Source organism: Pogona vitticeps, chromosome 1 (assembly GCF_051106095.1).
Source record: "Pogona vitticeps strain Pit_001003342236 chromosome 1, PviZW2.1, whole genome shotgun sequence".
Lineage (NCBI taxonomy): Eukaryota > Metazoa > Chordata > Lepidosauria > Squamata > Agamidae > Pogona > Pogona vitticeps.
The window spans coordinates 211,034,431-211,057,191 of NC_135783.1; the positions used below are offsets into that span (position 1 = coordinate 211,034,431).

The following is a 22,761-nucleotide window of genomic DNA, read 5'->3' on the forward strand; positions in this document are numbered from 1 at the left end:
ATTATGTGTTGGTTTTTGGGTTTTTTCAAATCAGCTTCTTTTTTTTTTTAGAAAACAGCTTTCTGAATCTTAGCCAACTGCCAGGCTCACCTATAGCAGAGCCACTGAACCAACCGCTGAATGGCTAAGTCAACACTTAGGTAAATAATAACGATTTAATGGATCCAACCTAGTTGGGATAAGCAATGAGATTTAGACTCTTCCCTGTATCCTTCACCATTCAAGCTCTGGCCCTAGATATCTGTTGGGAAGAGTGAAAAGGGTGGAGATGGTTACTATTTTCAAGATGGAGGAATTCAAAGAGGATTGTAGGAGAAGGAGTGTGGCCAGACAAGGGAGGTTTCAGGCAATACAGGGTAAGGCTGGTATGTTGTCAAGTAACTGATGTTTACGGAAAAGGCAGATGGAGTGGTTGGCTCTGGGTGGGTGAAATAGGGTGGACAGAACCCAGATTATTTTAAATATCTTCTGTAGTTAGATTTTTTAAAACCATTTATTCACTTACTGTATATCTATTAGGTAAAGATTCCCCTTTACAATTTCTGTCCAGTCGTGTTCGACTCTAGGGGGCGGTGCTCATCCCCGTTTCCAAGCCATAGAGCCAGCGTTTTTGTCCGAAGACAATCTTCCATGGTCACATGGCCAGTGCGACTTAGACATGGAAGACTGTTACCTTCCCACCGAAGTGGTCCCTATTTATCTACTTGCATTTGCATGCTTTCGAACTGCTAGGTTGGCGGGAGCTGGGACAAGCGACGGGCACTCACTCCGTCGCGTGGATTCGATCTTACAACTGCTTGGTCATCTGACCCTGCAGCACAGGCTTCTGCGGTTTAGCCCAAAGCACCACCATATCTATTATATTATAGTTAATAATGATATACATGGTATCAGTGACAGTCTGCCAGATATGCTACTTCTAGCCTACCAAATTTTTGTGGCAACCTAAGTTCCAAATGGGCTAAGACCCACTTGGCCATGGAAACCCACAGGGGGAGCAGATCTGGTAAAAGCTCTCCTTAAGTATCTCATTTACTTTGAAAGCTCTGTTAGTGTCACTAAGTTGGTTCCAACTTGATGGCATAAAACAACGAAGTTCTACCAAGCAGAAACCTCTTCCTTTCTAAACTCACACAACTCTCCACTGTATGAGTGGTTGTAATTTGTAATTTGAGCATTTGTCACTCCTCTGCATGAGCAAAAGCCCTATGGCTTTAAGCAAGCTCGTGTCCACAGGAACTTTGGGAAGCTGGAGGTCTGTCCTGCCTGCCAACGAAAGGATACTGGCCACTGAAATCCATGGGGATGTTTAGTTGTAATGAATTGAAATCTTTTCACTTTTTATGGAACCCACCAAGATGTCAGGCTGCTTTTCTATAAAAATCAAGAAACATTTTGCTCAGTTTCCAAATTATAAATATTCATTTTCTTCATGGAAGTTAACTGCTATTTACACTTTGCATCAAAAATCATGCTATGTTTTGGAAGTTTGGTCAACTTAACCTTCACACCACCCTTTAAAGCCAAAGCTTCCATGCCTTCCCTCACTGTTGATGATTTGTCTTCTTTATAGGAATACCTTCGGGAATGTAATCAGTCTTTTTTCTGATGCAGCCTACAAAATCGCCTTTGCTCCCAGCTTGTCTCAATGTGTAACTGTTTCCTATTAAGATAAGAAGTCTCTGCAACAGAAATTTGAAATATAGATTATACATTGCTCTCTTACCTTTACATTTGGAGTATACAGATTGCGCAAAGATGCAAGAGCTGCTGACAAACTATCAGTGCTATAGCCAATCCACAAGGCTTGAAGATGACTGGAAGAAACCCCAGTCTTTTTACTAAGTCCCTAGAAGAAAAAACAAAATAACAAAATTAACAGATCAAATAACATGAAGTAAGCTGATGTTTCTTCTCAAAAGATGAGAGTTAGTGGGGGAAAGGGATTGTTGCACAATTAAAGTAAGCACATTTTTTTAAATCAAGGAAAAAGTTATCACAGCTTAACAACAACAACAACAACAACAACAACAACAACAACAACAACAACAACAACAACAACAACAACAACAACAACAGACTAGTATTTTGCTTTATATCTTCTGAAATAGTTCAGGATATATGTCATATATATTCAGAGTTCATTATCTAGGCATAGCCCAAAGAACCAAGAGGAGATACGTAAAAAGAAACATTACCATATTGTGGGTGTGAGGGAGGAAGGAGGGAAGGAAGGACACTAGAAAGCAAAAGCAGGTACAGATTTTACCTTGAAAATATGAGCTTTAAGAATATGATGCCCAAGTTCCATTGTCTGCTGACGGTTAAGTTTTCCTTCCTGCCGAGAGAACATGAATGCTAGGAGAGCATGCCCATTCCTAATGGTTGAAACAAAAAGACAGAATATAAAAGGGATCTTAAAAAGGCCTAAAATCACTTGTTTCCTAGTTCCTCACACCACTCATTTGTCTTATTTCAAAGGACAACTTTCATTTTCCCTCTGTACCCTGAAGTCTAAATATCAAGGTTTGTTTACACTTATGCAGACAGAAAATACTTGTGCTATTTCATTCTCAAACATCTGTGAAGCATTCAGCAGGAAAACACAGGCTGTTCATCTTACATTTAAATCAAATCAAGTCATGGGTGATCTAAACTAGTGTCTGCTGATGCCTGCTACATGCCTTCTCTCTCTTAGGAGGCTCTGGTTTGGATTGGTTTTTCACAGTACCCTTCATGTTTCTTTTCCTCTCACTGCTGAAAGCGATGTGAACACGACCAGGCTGACCACTCTGAATGCAAAGAAAGGAATCCATCTTCATGTACTATGTTTTCACCAATGTCTTTTTTAAAACACTATACCTAAATAATATTTTAAAGTACTTTTACACCAAACAGCATTGCTGAAATTATAAAATCATGCAGTGGATCTGTCAGCTACAAACCCAATCCACCAGGCAAAATCCACAGGCGGTTTCTGTGCTGAACTCATGTCTGGACCTGATCATGGACTGGATGAGGGTCAATAAATTGAAACTCAATCCAGACAAGACGGAAGTGCTGTTAGTGGGTGCTTCGCCGGACAGGTTGGAGGGACATCTCCCTGCCCTGAATGGGGTTACACTCCCCCTAAGGGACAGGGTCCGCAGCCTGGGGGTGCTCCTGGACCCCAGTCTAACACTGGAAGACCAGGTAGACTCGGTGGCCGGGGGCGCCTTCCTCCAGCTGCGGAAACTATACCAGCTACGGCCCTACCTGGACAAGCGGAGTCTCATGACAGTTACACATGCACTGGTAACATCCCGTATAGATTACTGCAATGCGCTTTACGTGGGGCTGCCTTTGAAGACGGTCCGGCGAGTGCAACTGGTTCAGAATCGAGCGGCGCGGCTGGTGAGTGGTGGGGCCGCCAGGGAACATATCAAGCCGATTCTGTATAAGTTACATTGGTTACCAGTTGCTGCCCGGGCCCAATTCAAAGTGCTTGTTTTGACATATAAAGCCCTAAACAGCTTGGGCCCTGGATACCTGAAGGATCGCCTCCTTCCATATGAGCCTACCCGGCAGTTAAGATCTAGCCAGGGGGGCCTTTTGAAAGAGCCGTCCCTCAAGGAGGTAAGAAGGACAGCTTGTAGAGAAAGGGCATTTTCGGCAGCTGCCCCCAGACTATGGAACGCCCTCCCGACTGAGATTCGTCTGGCGCCGACACTGATGACATTTTGGCGTCAGGTCAAAATCTTCCTGTTCCAGAAGGCTTTTAACTGAAATAATATTAGCTGTGGGTCTGATGGCAATTTTATATATATTTTAATTGTATTTTAATTGTACATATCTTTATTGCATTTTAAATGCTGTAAGCCGCCCAGAGACCTTTGGGTAGTGTGGGCGGCATATAAATTAAATTAAATTAAATTAAATTAAATTAAATTAAATTAAATAAATAAATAAATAAAAAATTAGTGAACAAACAATACAAAAGCAATCCTTCCTTGAGGTGAATCCAGTAAGCCATGATTTAAGCCATGATTAAGAGTGCTACTTAATTTCATAATCAGCAAAGCATTCATGAGTTTTTTAAAAATATATATATCATTGCCCTCCCATCACCATGTCTCCAGTTGCTTTTGAACGTTTTCTGTTTTAAAGACCCTTTGAGATGTGTAGTCTTAAAATAAATCGAAAAGATCTGAAGGATGCCTCAAGTCTAGATAAACAGACCCACTGGGGGGGGGCACACCCAGAACTGGGGGCCATACTTCCCATACCCCAGTGCTCTGGGATGGAAAGCAGCTGAAGTAGAGAAGCAGCTCTAGCATGCAGATGGCACTTCTGTCTCACAAAAATAATTGCCTCAGATGAAAGCTTGTCTTTCCTGCAGACTCACTTCCCTTCTTTAAATTTTGAACAGGTTCTAATTTTGGACTGTCATGCTGCCAAACAGCAATTTTTTTAATTATATGAATGTCATGGTAGACATCAGTAATCCCATCACAGAGACACTCCCAATTTTAGTTATAGAATTACAACTGATTAGAAGGACAAAATAAAAGATACAAGTAACTGGAAAAAAATTGGAATTCCAGACTATATTAAATCCTTTATAGATTCCTATCACTTTATCCTCTCTTTTAACAGTGCCTCCCAATCTCTGTAAGATTGAAAGGGCTTGTTGTCAAATAAGCAAGGCAAAGCATGCTGCTTATATACCACCCCATAGTGCTTCAAGCACTCTCTGGGCGGTTTACAATTATGCAGGCTACACATTGCCTCCCCAGCAAGCTGGGTACTCTTTTTACCGAAGGATAGAAGGCTGAGTCAACCTTGAGCCGGTTACCTGGGATTGAACCCCAGGTCTTGAGCACAGTTTTGGCTGCAGTACAGTGGTTTAACCACTGCGCCACGAGGCGCAGGAAAGGACCACAAGCATTTTCAATGCTTGGTATTTGACATATAAGAGTGTGGCTGCAGAATTATGAAGAAAACTTCACAGCAGTAAGAAATATATCAGTTCCTCCATTGTGCAATGGTGCCACTGAATCTATGTTATATACAGCTCAATCATTTCTGAAAAATACTAAGTTCTGCTTAGGTATGCTTCCCATTTCTGATATTAATTTACAATTTATACTTCAGTTTCAACCCCAAACACCTTTAAAACGTGGCTTTAAAAGCATTTTTCTTTTAGAATATTCATGTCTCATTCACAGTTTATTCTCCTTGTTAAAGGTTACAGAAACTACCAACTGCTGTTAGTAACTGCTATATACTATAGTGCTTCAGTTTACCTGGGTTCACATAAGAAATCAGTGTTTTCACCGTCTGCTCTCCAAACAAGCCATTCTCTGAAGGAAGGATGGCAGAACATTCGTGTTTTGTCACGCCGTTTTATCAGAAAGCCTGAAAGGGCTTCCATCCTCTGATGGAACTCTTCCCATTCCTGTTCGCCATATATCTGGCCGGCATTAATAGCTTGGAAAATCTGGTCATCTGTCATTGGGTGAAGTGATGCTAGAGCGACATTTAGGATTGGCAGGGCTCTCTCAAACGATGAGTTTGTCATGAACTTCATATTGCACTGAAGTAAATAAAGCTCGGAAAGGGAAACTGGAACTACCTTGTAGCTCGCACTTTTGATCACTAGGTGACCCTTCTGAAAAAGGTCTAGTGTAAGTTTTAAGTAGAGGTAGGATCCCATACTCCTCATGATCAGGTGGTTGCTCACTTTCCCAATAATAGCGGCATCAGCTTTTCCATTAAGAGATATATTGTTTATAATATCCTGGCTGGCGTTAATCCTGTACTGAATATATGCGTTCAAGTCAGCCTGTATCTCCTTGTTGTCGGGAAAATCATCTAGGGAGATTGCGAAGAAAGGATGTGAGCTTATTATTTCCTGTATTAAAAACAAAAGAGAAGGAAGGAGTTAAGAACTTTCTAGAACTGTAGAAACTTCATAGGTATGTAAATAAAACCTGAGCTTCCTAAATGCAGAGAAATCCCATTATTTAAAAAACGGTTGATGAGGTGGATAACGTTTGGGTGAGTCAAAATGAAGGCCTGGGAGAGGTATGGATTACTGAATGAACATATAATTATATGGTCTAAAGAAAGCAGTGAAAGCCCACGAAAAGAATAGACTAGCTGAATGCTTCTTAGTGTAGTGGGGAAGAGAAGGTCACTGCAAACACAAAATCAGCACAATAAGAAAAAGAGCAGCCTAGAACTTTTCTCCTTGGCAATTAGTTTTCCACCTGTAATATGTGACAACAAATTGTTTTTATATTGTTTTATTCATCCCTTGGTTCTAGACCTGCACTTTGAACTGGTAACTCTTCAATGACGGGAAATGTATTATGAGCATTAATAAGCATCTCCACATTGTCTGTCCTTCTGACTTTAAGATTTGTACTGGAAACCTACAAATCAAATGTCCCTATGAGTTCAGATCAAAAGAACAAGGCCGCCAAGAAACAGCAGCAGAATCCCTATGTTATTCACACCTGTGAAAAAACTCCAGGCTGTACCTTTTTTATAAGGGTCATCCCACCTGTGTTGGCCTATTGTTGCTAAAGACCTTCTTTGCTGCCCTGGTTGATCTCTTCGGGGTCGCCTCCTTTGGCCACAGTTTCCTTTGGTCAAATTGCTGTCTGCTATCTATCCTTCAGAACTAGGATACAGGGCATGCAATGTCTGTTCTAACAAGGCTGCACTGGAAAGAAGCATGTCAAGCACAAGAAGCCCTCCACTGTTCCAGGAGAGATGCTGAAGGCAAATAAATAAATAAGCAAGTGTGAGTTAAAACTGCCCACTTCTGGCAACCTGTGTTGTATGCCTTCTTGCAACTCTCAGAGGACAGCACTGGCCTGCTGCTGTTGTCATGGCTGCCCTTGCCACTGCATTTCACATTTTGGCTAACATGAATATGTGTTAAAGGCCAACCATGTCACAGACAATAAGGAGCAAAACCCAGTTTCAGGAAGACCTATGTGGATATTAGACAAATCATTTTCATTGGATATGCCACAAATGCCAATATTACAGCCCCAATAGCCGGCACATGCTTTTGCCTTACTAGCATCCACAGTGGCTAAGAGTGGTGAGGAACGGCTACTCTCAGGTACATGTGGTTCACAGAAGTCCTGCCTTAGCTGTAAGTTCAGCCTCCAGACTCTTTTTCTCTAATCAAAATCACAGCAGAATCAGACTTCTGTTGCCTTAAAAAAGTTCTTAACAACAACTAAAGCAACATGTTCTTAAAACATTACCTGAAAGTTTGTTCTTACTGTCACGATCAGTTTTAACCAGGAAGGAAATTTAGATATGATGTTTGCAATAAATGAAGAAATGGTGTCCCCATAATCAGGCTTGTGAAATTCAGCCTCATTTAAGCCATCTATCAAAATTATGTAGTCTTCTTCTTGAATTTTCCGTTCTGAAAAACAATACAGTGGATAAGCAATAAAGGTGGACACTGTCTCAATATGTTTTAGGGTTTTCCCCCTCTCTCAGAAAAAGTGAACAAATGATAATAGGGTGCACACCTTTGTACATATCTCTTGTACCTACTCACCCAAAATATGAAAAGTATGCCTCCATTTGCGCATGATGACATCTTCTGTATCAACAAGCTAAATGAAATTTTATTACCCATCCATATAATACATTCTGGCGTTCCAGACAGGTCTGCCTATCTAAATATTCATAATTAATACGTTGTTCAGAAATTGTTACAGATATTTCTGGTGTTTTCCTTTTTTCTTTATGGGTCACTGTGTGCTAGAATTAGTTACTGTAGAAGCTCCCTGTTGATGCACCTTCCTCTTTACTTCCAACTTCTGGAGATAGATCTACATTCCTGTCTCACAGTTGTTTTACATTCCGCTACAGTGCTAGTGTGCTAACTGCACCCACCATTCCATGATACTTATTGAACAAAGGATTTAATATGGTAACTACAGTCAACCCTCGACTTACAAACGGCTCGACTTACAAACATTTCAACTTACAAACCACTCTGATAGAAAAATATTGACTTGACTTGCACACTTAGATTCGAGTTACAAACAAAAAAAATGTGTTTGAGGTGGGGAAAGCATGAAATTTGAACTTTCAGTTAACCGTTGGCCAGTGAAGAGGGTGCTTATCTGCTTCCTCGCTCTTCCCAGCATTTTGAGAGTGGATTTGGAGACAGTCTTCAGACTGCCTGGTACTGCCTGGTATTGCTGGTGTTGCCTGGTACAGTGCGGTACGGACTGTATTTTTATTTTTGGCACTTTTTAAATTTTTGGTTTTTGGATTTTTAAAAGGTGTTCCCTCCCTCCTTTGCTGCCCCCCTTTTCCCCAAAAGGTGCTTGTATTGGCTTGTCTTGATTGAAAAGGTGCTTTTCAAGGTGATCTGTTCTCTGAAAGGTGCTTGGTTTTTCCCAGAAGGTGCTTGTCTTGGCTGAAAATGTGCTTTTCAGGGTGTTCTGTTAAAAAGGTGTCTGTTCCCTCCTTCTCTCCCTCTTTTCTTTCCTTTTTTAAAAACCTGTCATTTAGGTTAAAACGAAAAAAAGAAAAATTCTGCCCCTAGTGGTAGGAACGGATTAACCGGCTTTGCATTAGTTCCTATGGGAAATGCCCCTCAACCTAAGAATCAAAAACAGCTGGAACAGATTAAATGGTTTTCAGTGCATTCCTATGGGAAATGCTGATTCGACTTACAAACTTTTCGACTTACAAACTTCCTTCCAATACGGATTAAGTTTGTAAGTCGAGACCCCACTGTATGTTTTAAGTTGATCTTTCTTCTGCATAAAGTTACAAAAATACTCACACAATTAAAAACTAGTCAGTAGTTGTATAAACTCTGACAAAGCGTACATTTTAGAATCCACACACTTCATCAGTGTATTGGGAAAAACCCTACACAAACTGCCTAATTTCTTTCACTATCATTTTAAATATTCTAATTAAACACATTCGAATCATGTGACATCAGTAATTATAAGATCTTTCCCTACAGAAAATCACATATAAGAAATGGAAACAGTACAGTCACTTTGCTCTCTTCAAAACTGAAACATTAATCTATAAACTTGGTTATAAGACAATTTATAATGCATCAAAAGATCTGGGAAAGATACTTAACACCCTGAGTAGCAGAAGATCTTTTAGCCTGGATTAAGAGGTCACAGTTCATGAATCTATACTATACTCCAAAGTGGATTACAGGAAGAACACAGAAAGCCAGCATCAATGTAGCATTGTTAGAAGAAGAAAAAACTAGAAGGCAATCAGAGGACCAGCAATAAGATGAAAATAGCTACTAAACAATCTTGTTCTTAGAACTTTGCTACACGTTGCAGCAGAGAAGTAGAGATTCATGTTCCCAAATGACCAAATGTCTAGTTTCTCCTTGTAGGAGAATATTCTCCTTATATCTACATATGTGCTACAATAACAAGCCCGTTATTTTCCCAGAATTATTTATATTGTTTCCCGATAAACAAAAGTTGCCAAACCAATTTTCCTTAAAGATTCCATTTCGCAAATGGATTTATAGCGCTTCATGAATAATTCATGTCTTATATGCACTACAGACTTGTAAGTGCATCAGTATAGATGCACAATTATAACCTAATAATGTCTTGATAAAAATGTGACCAATCATTATTTATTTAAGGCAAACGTATCAGCTTATTGGGCCTTCCCAAATGTGTTTCTCAAAATATTTGATCACTACTCTGAAATGTTTTACTTCTTGGCCAGGCTTTGCTACCTTGTTCAAAATAAACCAAATTCCGTTCCACCCATGAGCAGACTTGTCTCCTATCCACTGCTAGGAACATTTCACACACGTCTTGATGGTATAATTGGAATCACAAATGAAGGGGTGTGGAATCTATTTGGCCTACCTTTTCTAAGGTTTGCTAGAGGTTCCAGTACTCCTCTTCTGAACGCTGCCACGGGATCCTGAACACAGGACCTAAGGCTAAGCATGCTTTGTAGGTGTGGCTCCCTTATCAAAAGGTCTCTGTACGCTGCTAACTGATGGGACCGGCAGAGCAGAGCTGCAATACTATGCACGAATTCTGGGACAAGGCATGTGTAAGTATTGTCGGCTTGGCAGTAGTGATAGGCAACAACCTTTAAAAAAAAACAAAAACACTGTTCAGAATTTATGTTGGAAGCTTCCAGTAATGAACAATAAAAACAGTGGGAAGCCATGCTAAAAGCACTTTTATTATCTTCTGAATTATTCCAGAGGACAAAATTCCAAAGAACAACACACTCATTTCCCCTCTCTATGCTGATCTCATAGCCCCTTTGTCTTAGTATTTAAAATGCGAAGCAGCAACCAGGATTCCACCACCACCCCGCCCAGTATCTGATCTTCAGTAGTGTAAAATCTAACACAATTTTCTATGCAACAGCAGAATTACAATGGTGTATTTTATCTGAAAAGCAGAAATTCAACTCTACATTTGTCTGTGTTCACTAGTCTAGAAAAGAAACATGTTTCTTTCCAAAATCAGGAGACATTCAACATAGAACTTATCACACTTACTATATTTTTCTGTTTATAACATGCTCCAATTTATAAGACTTCCCCTCCCCCCAATTTTCTAACCTGAAAATTAAGAAAATGTAGCTTTAAGGATTCAGCCTCTGGGCTCAGAACATCAGATATTTTGAGTCTCTTTTGAATCTGAACCTACAGACTCCACCTCCAAGGAGATGTGTTCCAACTGGTTTGTTCAGAGTCAGCTGACATCAATTTCATAAGTCTCCTGACTGTAGGAAGCTAAACCTCGTGACTGAAGCCCATTTACAGAGGCAAGGTACGTGCCGTTTTGTTCTCTCCTCAGCTATCTCAGCTTATTTCCGTGTAAAAGACACCCCTCAATTTTTACTGTAATGAATTTAGGAAAAAGTAGCATCTTACAGATGGAAAAATACTGTATTTCTAAAATAACTTCAGCAATTATGTTCTGTGCTAATATTCTTGAGGAAGCTCAGCATCATTTGCTTAGTCAACTCTACAACTATTGAGATGTTAACCAAGGACTCTTATTTCAGAGGAACGTTTTTTCTGGGAATCACTGGAGCCTAAAGAACATGTACCAGTAGATCAAGATCAAGCCGTAAATGCTCTGTATAATAAGATGTTGTAATTTTGCTTCTGCTTTGAAAGCCAGAATTTCGGGACCTCTTCATCCTTGTAAAGAACATAATTAGGTCTCTAACTCTCACACAACCCAGCTCCCATAAGTGACTCGCTTGATCCAGAAAGGGAGAAAAAATATTTAGCTTCTTTACAGAGGGGCACTTCTTTCTTTTTTTGGAAAAGGGCTTCAGTGGGAGGGAAAAGATGTAGCTGAAGTGCAAGCACTGCATAATATTACATTTAAATCATAAGGGCCCTAATTTGGATCAGGATTGCAACAGTGAGCAATCTTAAGGGTCCCCTACATGAACACAAAACAGATTGAAAACTGCATTAAGGGTGCACTCTGGCAATTTGTGAAACTAAAATGCCGCAGTGCATTCAAGGCAGAATTACACTGTATGTAGTTTGGGCCTTGGACCCCAACTGCTGGATAGCTCAGTGGATTAAGGCAGTGGTTCTTAACCTTTGTTACTCGGATGCTTTTGAACTGCAACTCCCAGAAACCCCAGCCAGCACAGTTGGTGGTGAAGGCTTCTGGGAGTTGCAGTCCAAAACTCCTGAGTAACCCAAGGTTAAGAACCAGTGGATTAAGGCACCTGGCTGCAGAGCCAGAGGTTGGGAGCAACATTCCCCACTGTGCTTCCTTGACAGGGGCTGGACTCAGTGATCCACAGGGTTCATTCCAGCTCTGCAGTTCAAATATGATGATGATGATGAAAATTCCAACTGATTCTACAGGTCCAGTGTGACACTGAACTGGCCTCGTCTGAAAAGCTCCCAGTGACACAGAGAAGCCCAGAAGCCCAAGTCCATTTGTCAGTTATGAATGGCAACTACAACAATGCAGCCTAGTTTTCAAAAATTTAGATTCCCCCCCTTTAAAACAAATGCAGTCCAATCAATCTATGACCTAGAATGCTAGCAATCATAATTCTACTTTTCTTTTAATTTGTTATATAGGTGAACGAGATAGCCATCACATTTTTCCTCTTGTGAATTTAACTGCACTCTAAATTAGGACATTAAATTTAAGTTTGGCAAACCTATGGACCTTTTACACAGACACGTTCCCCCTCACCAAGTTCCACATAGCTTAATCCCAAGCACGGATGTATAAAACGGTACCTTAAATTGGTTGGAACTGACTCAATATATTCTGTCAAGCTCTAAATATAACACTGACAACATCAGGACAGTTCTTATGTAAAAGATTGGACAAAGTAATACTTCAATACCAAACCAAATCCTCTTCTGTTTACAACACTTTGCAAGGCTTTCCTCCTTTCACAATCCTTCTTGCAAAAATAAATGCATTAGAAAGTCTGTGGTGCAATTTGCTGATAATTCCAGTTTATATAACCGTTAGATATCTCAGTGACGAACGTACTGTAAGCTGCCTAGATCAAATGTTTTATCCTCCTCCTTCCCACCCGGGTACACGTGCTGCAGGAAGCTATAGCGAACACTCTTTAATGGATGGAAAAGGCAGCAGTTTCCTACGGAATTATGGATCAACATCTGCCAGATTTGAAGAACCCCAAAAATAATTCCCATAATTCAAACAAAGCCGTGGCTTTCCCTGACATAGTCAGAAAATAAAGGGGTGGGGGGACATGGGCAAAAAATAAAAAATAAAATAAAAATAAAAATCAAGACCTAGTCATCAAGGTTATGTTCTGTCTTTTCACTAAAGTGAACTGTATGCTATATTTATACATTTATATTTTCAAAAAGAGAACAGAGACACATGAACCTGACTGATACACTATGCTTCCAAGTATCCCAGATTCTTCTAAGAGGAACACTATGACAGGTGGAATGCACACAATCCTAAATGTTTTAGGTAGAACTCAGCAGAGTCTGTTAAGGATTAGGGTATTACCTTTGAAGCAAGATGTCTAACTGAATCTCCCATTTGGTTCTGATCTTCCTGAGCAGGGGGGGCGTTCAAAGTTTTGATTGCACTGACACCAGCTGAGGTAACAACAGAAGGGGGTAACTGGCTGAGAGGAATCTCTTGACTGGGGTCACTGGCTGTGGGGAAACAGAGAGGCAGACACTGGCATTATAACTAGTAATGCACATTTTGTGGCATAAATTATATTTGGCAATGCTTAGTCTCCTACAGAAAGATTAAAATTGTTTGAACACTCCAGCCTGTCCTCATGTGTTGTGACTGATGACTTCATTTATATAGTACTTGCATACTTTCATCCCTCTGCTTTGAAGATCTGCTGCCCTTAATTTGGTGATCCCATAACAGAATATATTCAAATCAAAAACAGAAAGGGAAAAGAAGCATTTTAATTTCTTGGTAATAATAGACACACTCTTCCTCATTCTAAAACGACAATTTCAAATAACACTTGTTTCTGTATAACCCAAATTTCTCATACTAACATTTTCAATGTCACCACATTTTGCCACACACCACCTCACTCCAAAAAGTCTACCATTTTGAAAACTAGACATACTCATCAGCTGTGGGATTCAATGGTCCTCAGTCTAACTGACAAAAACTCCAGGGCAAGAAGCAACAGATTCTACAAATGTGAGGAAAATATAGGCTTGATCCAGAATAGAACCCACAGCATTTCCTCTTAAACCCTTTCCCAAGATGTGAAACACCCTGATGAGCAGGACATGACACACAGGGCTGAGGGAGGAGGCTGAAAGTGACCAAAATGCTTTCCATGAGGGGAGCCCTGTTTTCAAGGATCCTCCTACACACCCCACCACACCTAGCAGGGCTCCTCAGAAGCTTTCCAAAGTGTGAGGTGATGCCAGGGTGAGAAGGGTCCTAGAAGTCATCTGTCTATTTTGTGGACTTTTCTCTGGTTCCAAAATGAGACAATTCAAAAGTTATACTGGGCCACAGAAATAAAGCAAAAATAAATAAATAAATACAGTCTTGAATTTACAGGAAGGCAAAGGGCTATACAGTACAAGAAACAGTAGGAGAAGCTTTTCAGTGCTTGCTCTCCAGATTTAGTTTCTTATTGTTGAGATAGTAACTATTTTGCATGCTTTCTAACACTAGGTATCAGGGGGAGGGGGGCTTTAATGAGGTAAAAGGATTTTCATTTCCCACTAACCTATTGGAAAAGTTATTTTTACCACATCGGGCTTGCCCCTCCCCTCTTCCAATCTGTTTGCTTCATTTCCTTTGTTAATTAGCTTCTCTCTCCTCTCCTGATCTCCAACCATGCGGCCAGCACAGAGGATCTATCTCCTACATGGTTGAGACTCACCTTTCTTTTTTCTTTTTATCCTTCTGATTGTAACTAGGGATCACAACTGTAAATATACCTTTTCCTCCCCGACTTAAATGCTTCCAAGGTGATTTTTAACATAGAAAGTGCTAGTCACTGTGAATCGGGGTGAGCTACTGAGACTTAAGCTATTCTTTCATGCTTTCTCTGTTTTTGTTTGTTCCACCTACTCTGATAACTATAAAAGGAATCAACCAAATTCTCCAATATTTGCTACATAGAGCTGCACTGAGCACATCTACAAATGCTGATCTATTAGCCACAAACTGCCAGCTACAGTTTTGGCTGAAATCCTGTATCTTTCTTTCATCTGCCAATTTCTCCAGTATTTTTTTTTTTGAAGCAATAAGGGAAATCTGCTGATCTGAGCCTTCAAATTTATCCTGAACAACTTAGACACCACCTGTATCTGATTAATGCAGGCAGCAGGAGAATGGGAATGGATATACCAATGGATTCTCTCTTCTTCATTGCCAGCTAATACGTAAGTTGGTTTACTAAAGGGTGGGTTCTGATAGAACACAATCCAAGAGAACATCAGGCCACACAGTGAACATAACAGTTCTTGTATTTATTCATGGGGGCCCCAATGATGTTTTCCAGGGGTCCAAAGAGCCCCTACTGCCTTCTTCAACATTCTTATTAACAAGTTGGAAAGTCACACCACTAAAAGCCACAAGGCAGTGTAACCCTCCTCTTCAAAAATCTTCTCAACACATCAGGACAGGCTATCACAGAAGACTGACTAAAGAAATACAGACAAATGTGCAAATCAAGGGCGGGCAGGTGGCATTTTAAAATTCAATATAGAAGTGTATTAAAATCTCTAAAAGAATCAAACTCACTGCAGTACACCAGGAATACTAGCAAAGTACATACCACCATGATGGTGAGCTACACATTTATTTTAAATTACATATACTGCACCTTGCGATCCATGCAGATAACAGCACAAAAAACGTTAACATTCCAAACAACAGATTTTAAAAATGTAAACCCAAAGATGTAAAGTTACTTATTGGTCTGTTGAAATAGGAAGGTATTTAAAAGATGTCTAAACTTCAAAAATGATGGAGCCTGGGGAACCTCCAAAAGGGATCTAACTCCACAATTACTTCACGTATTTCCCCTACAAAGACCCTAATTCTTACATCCATCCACCCAAATGTGTCACATGATCCCTCTCATGGACACGTTCTGCCAGGCAGGACCTGAGAAATCAGGTTCAAGTCTGGAAGAGGACAATAAGTTGTGTGAAGAAACAAGGTTTGTTTCCACAAATAAAAAAGGCACCCAGAGGAGGAGGAGGGAAATGCTATTTATGTTCTGAGCAACTAATGGAAATTTTTCGTTCCATAAAGATTTTCAGAAAACGTAAATAACAGTCATGTTTTCACTGTTATGATTGAGTGGAAATAAACCTTTTTAAAACAAACATACATACATACATACCTTTTGGAGAAGAATTAGAACTGGTGGAAGCAATTTGCCTCATGCGACTTCCATGGCAGCTAAGTGCCACCAGCTTGGAAATAATAGCCGTCTTCCCAAATCCCACATTCCCAATAATAACAGCTCCCCTGGTTTCTGCCTGCTCTGTATTCTTCAACTTTTCCTCTATGGTTTGAAACAGCCAGTCTCTTCCGACAAACACTGAGTCTGTTGTTATACTTGGCACTTCAAACAATAGTGGCTTCAGCAAAATGTCTTGAGGCTTATAAGGGACAAAACGTGCTGAGAGAAGGGAAAGAAAGTATTAAAAGACAAAATTTTAAGCAATGAAAAAATTATTTTAAATCAGAAACTAATTTGTTCATAGCATTCTTTGTCAAAAGGGCCCTGAAACAAAACTATGTCAAAGCAGAAAATGCATACTGAAATTCAAGTCTGCCTTTAAATTTTGAATAGATTCTTCTCATGTTTTATACAAACCCAAGTTTTAGAGTTTGTTTCCTTTTCAAGTCTGTCTAGAAAGATAGAGTTAAATCGAATTTTCAGTCTCAAGTACCAATATAATTGAAGCAATATGATTTTTGTAAATCAACACTTCTGTAAATGACATTGTTTTAATGGGTCTATTGCAGTTGAGAGTAACAACTGAATCTAGTCTATGCAACATATTGTCTGAAATCTTGCTGGCATAAATTTATGCCATGTAAGCCAGATGATGTCATCACCCAGCAATGGAAATTTTTAATTTAAACATTTCCTACCCTCCCTTTTTTTTCAATTTCTAGAGCTCCCTGAGAAGCCTCTGGGAGCCTCAGGTGGAAGCCTTTAATATCCCAAAGGCTTCCCTAGGGAAGGGGATCCCTAGGGAGCATTGGAACCTGAAGGGAGGGGGAATAAAACATTTTTAATTAAATTAAAGATTTTTGTAGCAGGTGATGATGTCATCCGGTTCTCCTAGTGTAAGTTTGCACAAACAGGATTTCAGATGTTACGTTTTAGCATCACACACCTGGGCATCTGATCTCATAAGGTCAAGTTCTGTATACAGGTAAACTATTCAGTATGATTCTGAGGTCAAAGGAGGTCTTGGGAAGAAGCTGGTTCTAGAAAACTGAAGAACAGCCAACCAATTAAGATGGGCAATCAAAGTGCACTCTGCCTTAAACTATATCCCCTGCGTAGAATATTAAAGTGCAATATAACCATGCTAAATACAGTGTCAAGACCATTTCTCTTCTCATTGTCCAAAAATATAGACACACTTGTTACTCAATATAATATAGGTGAAGCCACGTGAGGAGTGTGCTAAGTCACTGCTTCCCACTCCCTGTGTAATGCTCCAGTGTTGCTACTGTCACTGAATTGAGCATAAATGTACCACAGATAAATTCAGATCTAGGCCAATCACACCCAAGAATCCCATATACCCCCTCTGGGCTGATTTCTATATTCCAGGAGTGACACGGTGGCAACATGCCCACAGATTCCTCTGACTAATTAACTGGCTCCTCTTATATAACATCTTGGGTTCGGCTTCAAACACAGAAAATGACAACTGCAGAATGACAGAAACATAAAAAATGAAGAAGCTCTGCAGCTCTGTGGCAGACTACTTGCTTTTCATGCAGAAACAGTCACCTATTGCAGCGTATACTGAGTAAGATGGACCAATAGCTTGGCTCATTATAAGACACCTTCCTGTCCTACTGGTATTCAGCATGTGTTCATACCTACAGTTAGTACAAATCACAAGTATTGTACACAACAAATTAATGTGTATCCCAATTTGTTTCTTATTTGCTGCTATTGGAATGTGACACGACTAGATTTATATGACTGCACCTCAATATACAGTATTCATGGGCGGCATACAAAGCAAGCATTCTCTCTGTCTCTTATATCCAAAATAGAAAACCAAGACATGAAGAAACACAATGGGAAGAACGAATAAAACAAGTTAACTGTCCCAATTTAAACACGATGATTCCAATGATTCTCACAATAATTCCTACTTGGAGTTTAGGGGATCCTTTAACCTTCTTAAACATGTTTAAGAGAAACTGCCACAATCATGCATATTGCATTGAGCAGTTGACCTGCTAATTTAATGGCCATCCAAAAACATTTTTTAAAATTTAGGTTAACTAGCTCCTGAATTTGATCTAATGTTCCTATTGGCATATATTAATTTAGCCTCTGTCCTTTCCTATATACATCTTTGAGTCAATCATCACATCATTCCTGTGAAACACAATCACACAAACTAGGTGTGAAGAATTCTACCCTTCCTTACTATGGATGGATTTACGCAGAAGAACTAGAGAGGATGAGGCCCATCTTTGATCAGATGAGTAAAGTAGATACCAAGCAGAACAAATTACAGGGGGGATTACCTCTCTAATAGACATGAAGGCTGGCTTAATATTGATGACTTGTTGTTACAGGTCACCAAGTGATTTCCAACTTTTGGCTGCCCTGACAGGGTTCAAGGAATGATTTACCATTGCTTCTCTTACTCCCCAGTGAGATTCCTTGGCTGAGTGGGAATTTGAATCAATGTATTCCTAATCTGACAGTCTTTCCACTACAGTACAGTGGGGGTGGGGTGTCTTTAATTTAAAAAAAAATCATCTCTGGTAGGATGATTTTACTGCCAGCAACATCTTTCAGAAATTAAAGACTCCCTCTGTTTCGCCCAATGTTTCTTCCCAATGAAAGGGGTCTCAAGGGAACCTTTTGGGTGTGGGAGAATCAGAACATTTTAATTTCCAAGAAACTGCTGTGTCTGATTTGTCATCAGCTTTATGCCGTGTAACTTCTGGCAACAAAACGTCAAACAGTATATTGCATGCTTTTGAATTATACTATAGAGACAGAGACCTCTGTCACAGTTCCCTTTTCTCTTAAAGTCATTTTTTAATCTGCACATTGGAGACAACTGTAAATTTTTATTAATTCTAAAACTAGAATGGAAGCAAAATTCTCATCCACCCCAAGCCACAAATGGAATCTTTCAGCATTTCTTGCAACTGGGAAGAAATTCTGAGGCCGAGGCAGAAGCATTCACTCTTACACCTAGAACCTCCCCCCATAAAACTCAATAACCAGAACCATTTCTTTTGTCATCTATGGACCTGTTCACCCCTCTTATAGTAATCTGTCCAAATGGCAGGTAAGACTGAAACGGGACAGAAGAGTTCTAAGATTACAGCAAAATAGAAGGGAAAAGACTTTAGAGCTTTTGTCTAAGCTAACACTGCTGCCCCATATTTGCACCTTCTATCAGATAGTAATGGCATCCTAAAATAAAAAGGTCTGTAGTTTATATATTACCTTTTATTTCTTGCTGAACTCTTCCTCCAGCAGTATTGTGCCAAGGTAAGCGAATTGAGGTCCGCAATGGAGTATTTCTCTGCCCATCCAAATAGCTCAGGTCTTCTAGCTTGGTGGAACTTGTTGCTGTAATGAGAATATTAGCTGGTCAGATTAACCAGCTATAATAATAATAATAATAATAATAATAATAATAATAAACCTTTATTGGCATACAAACCAGCTATAGAATTCAGAAATAACGTCTCATAAATAGTGGCCAGGCATAGCTCTATAAACATGGAATGGGGCAGAGTTTATTAACTCCTGGTTTAGGGCATACCAGTAAAAGTGTGCCTCAGCACATGTACACCAGCATATAACCCCTTAGATCTTGCCCTTAGATCTTGCCAAGTCCAAATTGAAATATAAATGTGAGATTTTACAGAATTTCAGGAAGTCACATTATTGAACAAAAGGGCTAAAAAAAAAATGGAAAAGGAGCATATGTATGTCTTAATATTACAAAAAAGAAATATTACAAAAAAGAAAAAAGAAAAGCCCAAACAACTTATGGGTATTCAGTCCCTTACCTGCTATCCCCGATTATAATCAATGAGGGCAAAAACTAAAACACAATGTGGTATAACTCAACAAAATAGCACCACTACTAGACAGAAAGCTTATCAAGTGATTTTGTACAGTGTCTTGAAAAAGCCTGACCGGTACAACACATTTTAAAACAGAAAAAGAATCCCCACACTTTTAAGAAGAAAGAATTTAAAGAGCAGAAGGGAAGAAACATGATCTGGCCCTGTCCATCACCTGTTTTTATCTCTAAGTGAAGTACCAACAGGAATCCAGGTGTAGAGAGAAGGTTGAGGGTTTCAAAAAGACATAGCAATATCCATAAGCATAAGAATCGTATCCATAAGCTAGATCACCATCTAGCTTCCCATGATTTACCACTCAGTTTACTACCTGAGCTGAGACAAAGAAAACTTTATAAAACTGATGTCAAGTTACAAGGCTTTGCTGAGTTCCTTGGAGGAAGAATGTGCTATAAACATAATGGACTGAAGGGAGAGGGCTTTAAAAGTCAAAAGTTAATGGCCGCATTGACACCAAGAAGTCCTTATCCTGCCAGGGGCATTCCAGGAGCGACTTTTGACTTTTAAAGCACCCCACAACCCCATGCCAAGGCTCCCAAAGGTCTCCCTAGGGGAATATGGAAGCCCTAGGGAGTCTCAGGACATAAAATGGGGGGGGGGGACAGAAAACTTTTAATTAGATTATATTAAATGTTACCATCATCAGTTGATGATGCTGTCAGCTCCCTCTGCATAACTTTGCACAAACAGGAATTTTGGCCAATACATGGTAATGATAATAATAATAATAATAATAAAAACTAAACCCAATCCTAAAACCACTAGCCTTGAAATTCTTCCTCATTTGGCAGCCCAATAACTTTTAAAAAACATGGCCTTGAGCTTTCCAAAGTATAAAATTTAACAGCTAAATTATTGTTTTCTCTTAAACTGTCAATCATCACATGCCATGGACCTAAAATTCCAATGACTTACTATATTTTATATATATATATATGGATATATTTCCCCATTGTTAAATGTTTAAACTATCTAGAAATCATCACATCAGCAAAAACAAAAAATCTACACAGGGAAATAGTTCTGTGAATAGAAACAACCCTAAAGCATAGAGGACTTTCTGCTTCTGAAAAACTGAGAGACAGTTTGCAAAATAAGCTATCTTTGCCATAAGCTGTCTGGCTCAAAGTTCTAATTTTTTTCAGTTCAATCTGCTTCTTTGTGGTTTATATTTTTAGCATAAAATAACCATCATGAAGGACTTAAAACTACTGATTCACTGTCTGGTAGTAAATCAAAGACAAAGCATGAACTGCATTTTTAATAGCCACTTTGGCAGTCTATTTGTTCAGAATGTCCATGCCAAAACACAGCAAGGTAGGTAGCTAACACAAATCTCCTGCCCCAATGATTTCTTTCAGTTATTGGCAGACCAACCCTGACAAGGAGACAGTTCAAAATCTTGCAAAGGGACAGACAGGCACCTTGTGCAATATTTCACAGAATCTAGCACATCAACAATCATCCATTGATATCCAGCTTTTCATTCTTGCAAAAAAAAAAAAAGAGAGAGATACATGTCTAACCATAAAAGCCCTAAAGGGGGTTGTGAAATGTACTGGAAAATAAACTGGTCATAAAAAGCAGACTCTCAGTGGTCAGGAACTGAAACTAATGTGTAGGGGAGGCCGTACAACTGCCAAAGGTTTTGCTTACCTTTTGAAAGCTACACACTGCTTTCTAAACTGAAAGAGTAGTTTACCTTGTCAGTATCTATGAGCAGAGGCAATAGAAACATGAAAGAAATCCATGACTCAGGAAATTCTCCTAAACACGTTCTATTGAACTGAATGGAATAGACTGCAGTCGACACTGCAACGTCTGAAATTCTACAGATTTACAAAGAAATAAATGTCTTACAATATGCACACTGCACAGTTGGGAACTCCATGACTGACTGCACAATCAAACTGTGCAGTGTGTTTTGCCTGGGTGTAAAGCCCAGCAAAGTCACATCAGCGTAACTTTTTGGTGTGCTATGAATTCCAGGATTCCAGCCACTACTGATAGTTTAATTTAGAAAAGGTTTGGGATCAAATGCACTGAACTGGAGGGCCACCTCTTTTCCAGCCAGGCATTCACCATTCAGCAGGGATCCACTTGTCTTCCACCCTAGAGTGCCCTGGAAGGATTTCAATGAAACTGACACCAATATATATTGCTTATTTTGTATCAAAAAGATATTGCTCTTCTGACTTTTTTTTTTTTAAAAAAATCCGCTTTTCAGAAGTAGATATCAAATCTGTGCATCTATTTGTATCCTTCTGATATATATATAAAAAAAACAGGTAACAGTTCGCGAATTTAAAAGTCATTCCAGAATTGGATGAATACTGATACTGACTCCCTAGGCTCTAGGCTCACCACTGCACAAAATCTAGTTCGTTATGGGAAGATGTAACTCCAGTATTAAGCTATTAGCAAAGATTTATATCAACTAAGTGCTCCTTTAAATCCAGAAAAGACTTTTCTATATTATTGTTTTTATTACAGCTTTCGACCCTTAAGAAAAATCAGGAATTTTTATCACCAGCCTGAAGACATATGCAATGTTATAAACAGTTTTTATACTTACTAAATATTAGTAAAACACAGATAAAAATAATAATAATGTAAAAATGAGTAATAGAAACTAGGAAACAAAGTGTCTGTAGATAAAGAAGCCAGAAAGGAAAATGAAGCAGAGCTTTAAGTCATACCAACGATAGAACAAAGTGACAAATATGATACTCCAGAACAAAGGCTATGAAACAGACACATCTTAGATCGTACTAAGGGCTACCTCGTCATTTCTAACTGTAGGTTTGTGCTCAGGGGCGAAGGCTGTGAACATTCAGAACAGTAACCAATCTCATTAAAGATTTCTGGACTAGTTCCCACTTGTCCCCATTTGTATGCAGGA

At 39.4% G+C, this 22,761-nt stretch overlaps 1 protein-coding gene across 10 annotated transcripts in view; it reads right to left on the reverse strand.

Moving 5' to 3' along the window:
- The window catches only part of TANC1 (tetratricopeptide repeat, ankyrin repeat and coiled-coil containing 1), a 183,717-nt gene that overhangs the window by 24,442 nt on the left and 136,514 nt on the right, over nucleotides 1–22,761 (reverse strand). For all 10 annotated transcript variants that reach the window (XM_072982655.2, XM_072982627.2, XM_072982661.2 and 7 more), the window contains 8 exons: nucleotides 19,210–19,335; nucleotides 15,877–16,158; nucleotides 13,035–13,186; nucleotides 9,897–10,128; nucleotides 7,266–7,432; nucleotides 5,286–5,893; nucleotides 2,270–2,378; nucleotides 1,727–1,849 (listed from right to left, as the gene is read on the reverse strand). In XM_072982655.2, the coding sequence (XP_072838756.2) occupies nucleotides 1,727–1,849; nucleotides 2,270–2,378; nucleotides 5,286–5,893; nucleotides 7,266–7,432; nucleotides 9,897–10,128; nucleotides 13,035–13,186; nucleotides 15,877–16,158; nucleotides 19,210–19,335 (1,799 nt within the window). The remainder of the gene's footprint in view (nucleotides 1–1,726; nucleotides 1,850–2,269; nucleotides 2,379–5,285; nucleotides 5,894–7,265; nucleotides 7,433–9,896; nucleotides 10,129–13,034; nucleotides 13,187–15,876; nucleotides 16,159–19,209; nucleotides 19,336–22,761) is intronic.